This window comes from Sinocyclocheilus anshuiensis, unplaced genomic scaffold (assembly GCF_001515605.1).
Source record: "Sinocyclocheilus anshuiensis isolate Anshui unplaced genomic scaffold, SAMN03320099.WGS_v1.1 scaffold3302, whole genome shotgun sequence".
Lineage (NCBI taxonomy): Eukaryota > Metazoa > Chordata > Actinopteri > Cypriniformes > Cyprinidae > Sinocyclocheilus > Sinocyclocheilus anshuiensis.
Genome location: NW_015541055.1, coordinates 71740 through 82668, shown reverse-complemented (window position 1 = coordinate 82668; position 10929 = coordinate 71740). Strand labels below are relative to the sequence as shown.

Sequence of the window (10929 nt, the reverse complement as noted above, 5' to 3'; positions counted from 1 at the left end):
CAAAGACAATTTTTTATATAACTCCGACTGGATTCGTCTGAAAGAAGAAAGTCATATACACCTAGGATGCCTTGAGGGGTGAGTAATTTATGGGCTAAGTTTCATTTTTGGGTGAATTAACCATTTAAACCAGCTCAAACCAGCTGCCATGCGTCAAAACATACCTAACCAGCATGTGCTGGTTTTTTCAACAGGGGTTGCATTCAACATTCATAATTTTCATGGTTGTTTCTGTTAAATTAACTTACCTGAACACTGTCTCTGATGGGGAGATGTGGAGCATGTTAGAGAGCTTCGAGGAGACTCATGGATCTCCTGTTCTGTAACAACAAATAAATTATTATTAAATGTATTCCACACATCTTCTCAAAGCACTAATAATAAAGGATAACTCTTGTATTGTTTACTGATGGAAAAAGCATCTGTTTTACCTGAGCAGATGATTTTGGCCACTTCATCGTCACCACAGTTATTCTGTCCCCAGAATGAAGATGGACACTGCCATAAAGAGGAATCATGTGGTCGACATGTTACTTTATCCAGCCAGTTAGGAGCTGATTTCACTCTTGATGTAGAATCAGACAAAACACCAGATCTTCCACAGTTCAGCTCTTGACAGATCAGACTCGCTGTGTCTCTGTCCATCTTGTTGTAACACACATTTCCCCAGGATCCATTGTAGAAAACCTCCACATTCCCTTCACAGCCCTCAGTTAACCTGATTTCTTTAAACTCTACATAAAAAATGTCAATTTTAAAATCACAAATTTGAAAAATGTGAACATTATGGACACTTGAATTTTGAAATGTGTAAAACCTTATAATTAATTTCAGTGTAAACAATTTAGCAGCATGTTTACCTGAGCACACGACTCCTACATCCTCCTTGTGTTGACAGTCATGTTTTCCCCAGCCTGGAGAAGAGCAGCTCCACAGGGACGTCTCATTCCCCTCACACTCCACCTCATCCAGCCATATGGGTCCAGAACCAGGACCAAACCAGGCTGGTACCTGCTGGTTACTGAGGGCCACTCCACACTGCAGCTGTCTGCACACCACATGAGCATCTTTAATATCCCAGGAGTCGTCACACACTGTCCCCCATGAGCCGCTGTGAAAAACCTCCAGCCTCCCTGCACAGTCTCCCCCAGAACCCACCAGCCTGATGGACCCACGACCTGATATTCAGAGAGAGAAAAACACATTATTATATAATAATAATAATAATTATTATTATATCACTAACAACTGAAGAATCTGTCCAGATGTTGTTGTTCTCACCAAGGCAGGTGATTGACAGCTGTTGTGTGGAGCTGCAGTTGAGAGTTTGTGGAGAGCTGCAGTTCCCCAGATGAGCTTCACTCCCAGAGCACTGGAAGCCCGTCACACACTCATGACTGTGTTCAGGACTGGATGAAGAGGAGCCGTAGAAGTTCAGCACAGAGCCACAGCCCAGCTGTCTGCAGACCACAGAGGATTCAGTGAGACTCCAGGAGTCCAGCAGAACTCTCCTCCAGACCTGATGGATGAAAACTTCCACCTCCCCCTCACACTGTCTCTCTCCAGACAACCGCACCAGACCATCATGAAGAGCCAGAGAGGAATCTGAAATGTGTTAGAATGTAATGAAATAGTGTTTATAAAATACATTAAAAAAATGTCAGTAACATAACGCTCTCAAAGTCAAAAAAGTTTACCAGAGCAGATGACTCCAACATCTCGTCTGTGAGAACATTCAGCTCGACTCCATGAAGAGATGGAACATTCTGAGAGTTTGGTTTCATTCCCATCACAATCAAACACATCAGCCCAGATTTCACCACTTCCCTCTCCAAACCAGTCTGATCCCACAACAGACACAGCAATCCCACAATTCAGCTGCCCACAGAGGACATTGGCAGCTGCCATATCCCAGCATGCATCACACACTGTGCCCCACTCTTTGAGGAACTGAAGATCCACTCTTCCAGAACAAGTGACTGAGCCATTTATCAGTCTGAGATCAGTGTAACCTGAGCGAAGTAAAGAGAGTTCAGAAACAATGCATAAAACATTCTTAAGCTAAACTGTCATTAGATTGATCACATTATAACTCAAACCTAAGACATGACCTAGTATCAAAAACAAATGAAGAGATGCTGAATATTGATACTTAACCAGAGCAGATCAGGCCCACAATGTTGTCAAAGGTGCAGTTGTGTTTGAGTGATGATACTGAACAGAATGAAATATGAGATTCATTTCCTCTGCACTGAATCTCTTGTGTCCACATCTGAGCGTCTCCTTTGCCAAAAGCAGCTGCTCCCAGCACCTGTACAGGAGCCCCACAGTCCAGCTCTCTACACACAACCTCTGCAGCCTGCTGGTCAAAGTCAGCATCACACACTGAAACCCATGTCTGATCATGAAGTATCTCTAACCTCCCAGAGCAAAGATTAGACCCATCAGCAAGTCTGGAGCGTTTGTGACCTGTTTATATTGCATAAAAGTGAGCATTAGGTGAGCAGGTTTTGGATGTGGCAAGTTTTACATCCAATGACATTTTCTACATATATAAATTTTTAAATGTTTACTGTAGTACATAATGAAAGGGTTTTCTAATTAAATTTCCCAAAAATGAAAATTGTAATCTCATTGTAGTTGTTATTCCCTGAAAATGCTTCTTGAAGCTGGACAGTTGAGGTCACCAATGCCTTTAACTATGGATGGTGTGCTGTAAATATTTCTTTAAAATCATTGTGAAAATGCAGTAAAATAATCATGGCAAATTTACATTATTTTCAAGATGCCTAATTCTTAAGTGGTAATTAATTCTAAGAATAAAACAGACATGTTTAAATTGGATATGCAGCTAACCACATCCAAAAATATATATCTTTATTTTCTTACATAATCAAGACAAAATTATCAGAAAGTGAGGAATGCTTTGAGGTTTAACTTTATTCACCTGAGCATATGACACCAGCATCATGATTATGAGTGCAGACAGGTTTATTCCATCCTGCTGACCCACAGTTCTTCAGTGTAGACTCTGTTCCTAAACACATTAAAACACTCATCCAGATTGGTCCTGATCCTTGACCAAAATGGGCAAGACCCAGAGCATCTACAGGTTCTCCACAGTCCAGCTCTCTACACACCACTGCAGCATCAGCCATATCCCAGCCACCACCACACACTGTTCCCCACTGACCTCTATGATGAACCTCTACTCTACCAGCACAAGGACTGTTACCATTTACCAATCTCACATGCATTACATCTAAGAGAGAGGGAAATAGAGAGAAAGACAGAGACTAAATTCAATCAATCATTCTAAAGAGATGTCATCGTGTTTTAAATTGGCATAACTACTAAAAAAGATAAAAAATAGAAAAAAAATAAAAATAGATTAAAAAAAACAGAATTACAGTGTTAGATTTTTATGAATTTTAGTTCATTCTTTGAAGCTGTGGGTGTGGTGAGCGCCACACCAAGTGCAATGGGACGCATATGATCCTAGTTATGCTACTAATTTCTCTCATATTAATCTTCTTACCAGCACACAGAAGCGCCTGGTGATCATCATGAGAGCAGCTGTGTTTCTGTGATGCTGGACACAATCGAATCTGAGACTCATTTCCTCTGCACTGAATCTCTTGTGTCCACATCCGAGCGTCTCCTTTGTCAAAAGCAGCTGCTCCCAGCACCTGTACAGGAGCCCCACAGTCCAGCTCTCTACACACAACCTCTGCATCCTGCTGGTCAAAGGCAGCGTCACACACTGACATCCATGACTGATCATGAAGTATCTCTAACCTCCCAGAGCAGCGAGAACCTCCAACCAGCCTGACTCCTGCATTAGTGAGAGAAAATAAAATAAAAGTTGCATAACCTTTGTTATCATAAACTTATAAACAACCACATAATAACTTTGGAAATAAATAACATTTACAAACATTATTTTACCATTCAATAATGCTGACAGATCATTATTTTATGTGCATTCAAATTGTTACAAATGTTATTAAACTTTGATACATATATTTTGTTTTGTGAATGTAAATGAACTATTGATATTATCATTAGTCTTGGCCTTAGACAACACAGACGAACACTGAAGGTGTACGGTACTTAATGCCTTTTTTGGAAGGAAAAAGGGCAAACACTTGTGATATTGGGCTTGTACAATGAAAGAACTGAGGAAGAACTAATCATTGCATTATTTGGATTAACATTTACATTATACTTTTATGCATTTGGCACACATTTATGCACATAGAAAAAGCTACTTACAGATGCATTTAAGATTAACATTTTATCAGTTCATGCATTCCCTGAGAATTGAACCTATGACCTTCGCATTAAAAAATCAATATAAAACTTTGGAACTAAAATATAAGGCTTGTGGATCAACAGTGATGTAATAGGTTAAATTTTAGAACAGCTCACCTGAGCAGATGACTCCAGCATCTGTATCATGATTACAGTCATAATCATACAACTGAACTGATCCACAGTTCTTCAGTGTAGTCTCTGATCCAGTACACAACATACGATTTGTCCAGATTAGTCCTGATCCTGATCCAAAATGAGCATCACCCAGAGCATCTACAGGTTCTCCACAGTCCAGCTCTCTACACACCACTGCAGCATCAGCCATATCCCAACCTGCGTCACACACTGTTCCCCACTGACCTCTATGAAGAGCCTCCACTCTACCAGCACAGCGACTGTGACCACCAACCAACCTCACATTCACACTGTCTGTTTATTGAATACAGAAAACAAGAGAAGTAATACTTATGAACATAGCAAACAAGACAGTAAGAAGAATCTCATAAAGAGAGAGAAAAAAAATCTTTCATACAAAGAGTAAGAAGATTTGACATAAGATTTCAGTGAAGTAAAAGAAATTTGCTCAAACCTGCACACACCAATCCAACATCATTATCATGTGAACACTTGTATTTGTGTGGCAGAGATGTTGGACAGAGGTGAATCTGAGACTCATTTCCTCTGCACTGAATCTCTTGTGTCCACATCTGAGCGTCTCCTTTTCCAAAAGCAGCTGCTCCCAGCACCTGTACAGGAGCCCCACAGTCCAGCTCTCTACACACAACCTCTGCATCCTGCTGGTCAAAGGCAGCGTCACACACTGACATCCACGTCTGATCATGAAGTATCTCTAACCTCCCAGAGCAGCGAGAACCTCCAACCAGCCTGACACCTGAAAAAAACATGAGTATGAATTAACCTTTCAGAACAAAACATGCACTACTTTTTTTTTCTTTTTTTTAACAAAAATAAAGTTTTGTGTTTACCTGAGCAGATGACTCCTGCACTCTTGCTCTGACACACACCTTGAAAACCCCATATGACAGATCCACACTTTTTCAGTGTGGACTCAGATCCAGCACACATTGCATTATTCATCCAGACTGGTCCTGATCCGAGTCCAACCTGAGCATCACTCAGAGCATCTACAGGTTCTCCACAGTCCAGCTCTCTACACACCACTGCAGCATCAGCCATATCCCAACCAATGTCACACACTGTTCCCCACTGACCTCTATGATGAACCTCCACTGTCCCACTGCAGGGACTGTTTCCATTAACCAACCGCACATTTATTATTTCTGTGCACAGTAAGGAAAAAAAAGCTGGAAGAGAACTATCAAAATTAAATAAATATTTCCAGTTGAAACGGTCAACACATACCTGTACACACCAGTCCAACATCATTGTCATGAGAACAATTGTTTTCATGTGATTGTGATGTTGGACAGAGGTGAATCTGAGATTCATTTCCTCTGCACTGAATCTCTTGTGTCCACATCTGAGCGTCTCCTTTGCCAAAAGCAGCTGCTCCCAGCACCTGTACAGGAGCCCCACAGTCCAGCTCTCTACACACAACCTCTGCATCCTGCTGGTCAAAGGCAGCGTCACACACTGACATCCACGTCTGATCATGAAGTATCTCTAACCTCCCAGAGCAGCGAGAACCTCCAACCAGCCTGACCTCTGAAAGAACATAAATAATTATAGTTCTGTCAGGACCACTATGGTCAATATGACACTTAGCATACAGTTTGGGTTGGCGGTATGGTTATGTTTTGGGTAAAAAAAACTCCCTGCCCATCCATGCAGCCTGTCATGAATGAGCAGGGAGAGCTTCAAAAACCCCATTAGAGTAAACAGAACAGAACCAAATTGTGATATTCTTGGTGCAGCAAATGTAGAGACAAGATGAACAATTAACATGTATTTTATTTACAGGGTCACATCAGCATTCAGCAACTAGCCATCTAGTTCTTTGGTCAACCACACCTCACAACCACCACCAGAAACCCCTCTACCAGGAGGAAACAGGTAACACAGCACAAACCCTCTAGTGGTTAGACTATATATAACACTATGATTTACTACATCCCCTTCCCCCTGATAACACTAGTTCAATCCTTAAGTCACCAATGCCAACATTCTTATTACAGCCTACTAATGTTAACTGTTACTAGTATTTCTTATTCTTAACAACCTTTAACTGCATTTAACTCTTAAGTTTACAAAACCTGTTTTATCTCCAGAACACATCTACCAATTTACCTGGCCATTCACACAGCCTTTCAAATTTTACAGTATTTCAAATTTTTTTTTTTTTTTTTTTTTTTTTACAAATGTCTATCTCAACACTAAACTAGGGACTTCGGGTCGACTACCTCCGTCCCAGTGAGTCCCAGGACTCATTCTTGCCCTGTGGCTGGGGAACTCGCTTCTATACTATGCATAATCCCGTAGGTAACTTGATGTTTTCTTTGTTCTTGATGACCTCTTTAACTCTTGCTTTTCCTCCTCACATGGAGACTCTGACAAAGTCACCTTGGTGGCCTCTCCCTCTGTCTGCTCCACTTTATTGTCTTTTGAGATTACAACACCAGAACAGGGTGTCAACTGGTCCACATCTTTCTTGAGTGGTTCTTCCAAACCCAGTGGCTTCTCTGTAGATCCCTCATACCTGTTCCTCACCTGATCAATATGACGGCGCACAATCTGGCCATTTCCGAGTGCTACTGTGCATGACACTGGTCCAGTCTGCTTCTGCACTGTCCCCGGAATCCAGGTAGGTCCCACACTAAAGTTCCTAGTGTACACTTTGTCACCTTCCATCAGATGCCTCTCCTTGGCATGTTGATCATGATCAAGTTTTTGTTTCACCTGTTTTGCCTGAACTTGACTTTTAAAATCTGAATGAATTAGATCCAAGGTGGACCTCAGTTTCCTTCCACACAGTAGTTCAGCAGGCGATTTTCCAGTAGTCGATTGTGGTGTTATCCTGTAACTAAACAACACTCTGGGCAAGCTTTACCTCAATGGAGTCTCCGGAGCTCTTCCGGACACCAAAACTTCGGGTATTCAATGTTGGCTAAAACTCTGTCTGAGGCATTGAATGGTTACTGTAGAGGTAGACTTATTTAACGGGTACGTCTCTATCCATTTAGAGTAGGCATCCACTAAAATCAAAAACATCCTACCTAGCCATGGGCCAGCATAGTCAATGTGAATCCTACTCCACGGTCGATGTGGTACCTCCCAAGGATGTAAAGGTGCACACGGGGGAGAATTTCTATTCTCTTAGCACCTGGTGCAGGTTTTTACCATTCCTTCTATTTCTGCATCCATCTGTGGCCACCACATGTAACTCCGCGCCAGCTCTTTCATCCTGGTTATGCCTGGGTGATTGGTGTGCAATTGCTTCAGTAGGGCCTCACGACCTGGAGGCGGAATGACTACTCGTGCACCCCACAAAACATAACCTGCCTGAACACTGAGTTCCTCTTTTTTTCTTACGTAAACTCCAAAAGCTGATTCCTCCACTCTGTTTGGCCATCATCTAAGGATATACTCTCTCACCCTCGCTAAGACGGCATCCTTATCTGTCAATGTCCTCACCTATTCTGCTTTAACTAATTGCACATAATTTTCTTCCAGTAGAAGTACTCTCTCTTCCTCTGCTGGAGTCTCCTCCCCTTTTTCTGTCAAAGGCAACCTGCTCAGGCCATCCGCATTTTGATGTTCCTTGCCCAAGGATTCTCCAAGTTGACATCGTAATGCACCAATAATGCAGACGACTGAAGAAGACTTTTTGACTTTTCGAAAGCTTCTTTTTGCTCACAGCCCCAAGTCCATTTTGTCTCCTTCCTCAATAGGGCATGTAACGGTGCTAGCAAAGTGGACAGACTGGGCAGGAATTTATGGTAATAATTCAATAGGCCTAAGTAAGCCTTCAATTCACTCACCGACTACGGTGTGGGTGCTTCTTGAATGGCCTGTACTTTTTCCATGACCGGTTGCATGCCTGCAGCGCTGATCTTGTGACCCAGGAAGACCACTTCTTTTCCCAGGAACTCGCACTTGCTCCTCTTCAGTCTCAGCCCACTTTTTTTTAACCGAGACGACACCTCCTCCAGGTTTCTTAAATGTTCCTCCTTGCTGACCCCTGTGACTAAAATGTCATCCAGGTAAACTGTGACATGCGGCATGTTTTGCAAGATGCCCTCCATTGTGCGTTGAAAGATGGCTGTACTCGACGCCACTCCAAATGGCAGCCTACAGTACGTATACAGTCCTTTGTGTGTATTAATGGTGACATACTTTTTTGTGCTTTCATCTAGCATGATCTGCTGATACGCATTACTCATGTCCAGTTTGGAGAATTTCTGGCCTCCAACTTTAGGAATAGAATATTGTTCCACACTGGATGCTCGATTGACTGTGAGTTTGTAATCTCCACAGATGCGAATGGACCCATCTGGCTTCTTCACCGGCACGATGGGTGCTGCCCATTCCGAAAATTGTACTGGTTCTATAATTTTCTCATCCACCAATCTCCACAGCTCTGGCACCATCTTAGCTGTGGTGCCTTTAAACTATCCTAGCTCTTCTTTGAACACCTCAGCGTGTCTGTCTAGCACATCTGCCAAATTCAGTGCTGGCATGGCTGTTACTTTATTCACCAACTGTGGCACCAAGTTTAAGTCTTTCAGCCAGCTTCGCCCCAGCAAGTTTGGCCCGGTCCCTTCAACCACTACCATGGCTAGTTTCCTTTCTCCATCCTGACACTGCACTGTTCCTATAACCTGACCTAACACCCCCATCTTCTCACCTGTGTAAGTTTTTAACTTCAGGTTGCATGGTTTCCATTCTGGCATGTCTGTCTTTTTCCATAGCTTGGAGTATTGATTTTTGCTTATAATTGTAACACCACATCCTGTATCGACTTCAAATTCAATGTCCTTGCCATTCACTTTTAACTTCTGTGTGATAGGGGCCACTTTAGGTAGATCATGTGATACACAGTATATTGTGTTCATGTCACCCATCTCTTCTGACTCACTCACTTCCTTTTCTCTCACTAAATGTGACCTCCTACCTTTCTCTTTTTCTTTCCTCTCCCCTCTCTGACCTTTGAACAGGGCTTTTTGACTCGGCATCACTTGCTTGGATTTGCATGCCCTTTTTATTTGTCCTCGCTTCCCACATTTATGGCACAGTTCATTCAGAAACTTGCATTCATTGGGAGCATGATTTCCATTGCACCTGTAACACACCCAGTCTTTTTTCTGCCCCTTCTTGTCCGATGTGTATAGTCTATGCACTGCTGTTTGTCCCTTTTGTGTCCTTGCGGCCTGTGTTGTTTCATCCGTTGATAATCCTTGGAGATTTCTTACATTTTTGTTAGCTGACTCTATTGCCTGACAGATGTTAAGAGCCTTTTCGAAGGTTAAATCCACTTCCGACAGCAGCCGTCTCTGCATTCTGTCGTCATTCACACCACACACGAGTCTCGCAGCATTTGTTGAATCATAGTCCCGTATTCACAATGTTGTGCTAACTTTTTTAACTCTGCCACAAAATCAGCCACAGTCTCACCGTTCTTCCGTGTGCGTGAATTAAACTTATATCTTTGCACGATCTCACTTGGCTTTGAATTATAATGGGCTTTGAGCACGTTTATTAGCTCCTCATATGTTTTTTCTCCCGGCGTCATGGGACACAGCAAACTATACGTAACCGCACCAACTCCACTTAATAGCACTGCTTTCTTTTCCAGCGTCGGTAATCTCATTAGCTTGAAAGAAATATTCCAACATTTCAATATATTCTTCCCATAATTGCGACTCACAGTCAAAAGGGCTCACCGTTCCCACCAGTGCTGCCATCTTGTTTTTTCAATTGTTTTTTTTTTTTTCGCACTTGGATTATATTCCGTCTTCTTTTCTTTGCATAACTTTTCACAGTCCACGACTGTTTATCCTCGTCGCCATTTATGTGATATTCTTGGTGCAGCAAATGTAGAGACAGGATGAACAATTAACATGTATTTTATTTAAAGGGTCACATCAGCATTCAGCAACTAGCCATCTAGTTCTTTGGTCAACCACACCTCACAACCACCACCGGAAACCCCTCCACCAGGGGGAAACAGGCAACACAGCACAAACCCTCTAGTGGTTAGACTACATATAACACTATGATTTACTACACAAATGTAGCAGATATCATTAATGATATTTATGATAATTAATTTTTCCAGTTTAATGGCATTAAAAATATTTAATGCAGTTAACACAGGGGCGGAGCCACCCCACTCACAACTGCTGCTTCTGTCTCTTTTATCTTGAATTGCGTTTTATACGCAGAACGTCTTTACGACAACACGAAACAGGAGACTTTTCAGGCGTGCACTCCAACTTAACCTCAGCGAAGTCAACGAGCCTGGAAAAGGTACAGGTGACGAGGGAGCTTCAGTAGAACAGTGAAGATGAGCTGTTATCAGGAGGGGAGTCCAAGATGGCTACCTGATCAGACGTGTTTTTACGAGCTCCTGCACCATCTGTGTTTAGACTAGGGAAAAATAACTTTAATCGATGATCGATTAATTGTCGATAA

The 10929-nt window shown here is 42.3% G+C and overlaps 1 protein-coding gene across 1 annotated transcript in view; it reads right to left on the bottom strand.

The window, feature by feature from the left end:
• LOC107690654 (scavenger receptor cysteine-rich type 1 protein M130-like) overlaps positions 1 to 10929 on the bottom strand; it is a 31856-nt gene that overhangs the window by 14994 nt on the left and 5933 nt on the right. Inside the window, exons 2-10 of the mRNA XM_016489036.1 lie at positions 5701 to 6003; positions 5304 to 5618; positions 4907 to 5209; positions 4432 to 4746; positions 3539 to 3835; positions 2948 to 3262; positions 2158 to 2469; positions 1698 to 2012; positions 861 to 1178 (exon numbers count right to left, since the gene is read on the bottom strand). Coding sequence (XP_016344522.1) covers positions 861 to 1178; positions 1698 to 2012; positions 2158 to 2469; positions 2948 to 3262; positions 3539 to 3835; positions 4432 to 4746; positions 4907 to 5209; positions 5304 to 5618; positions 5701 to 5938 — 2728 coding nt within the window. The 5' untranslated portion in view covers positions 5939 to 6003. The remainder of the gene's footprint in view (positions 1 to 860; positions 1179 to 1697; positions 2013 to 2157; positions 2470 to 2947; positions 3263 to 3538; positions 3836 to 4431; positions 4747 to 4906; positions 5210 to 5303; positions 5619 to 5700; positions 6004 to 10929) is intronic.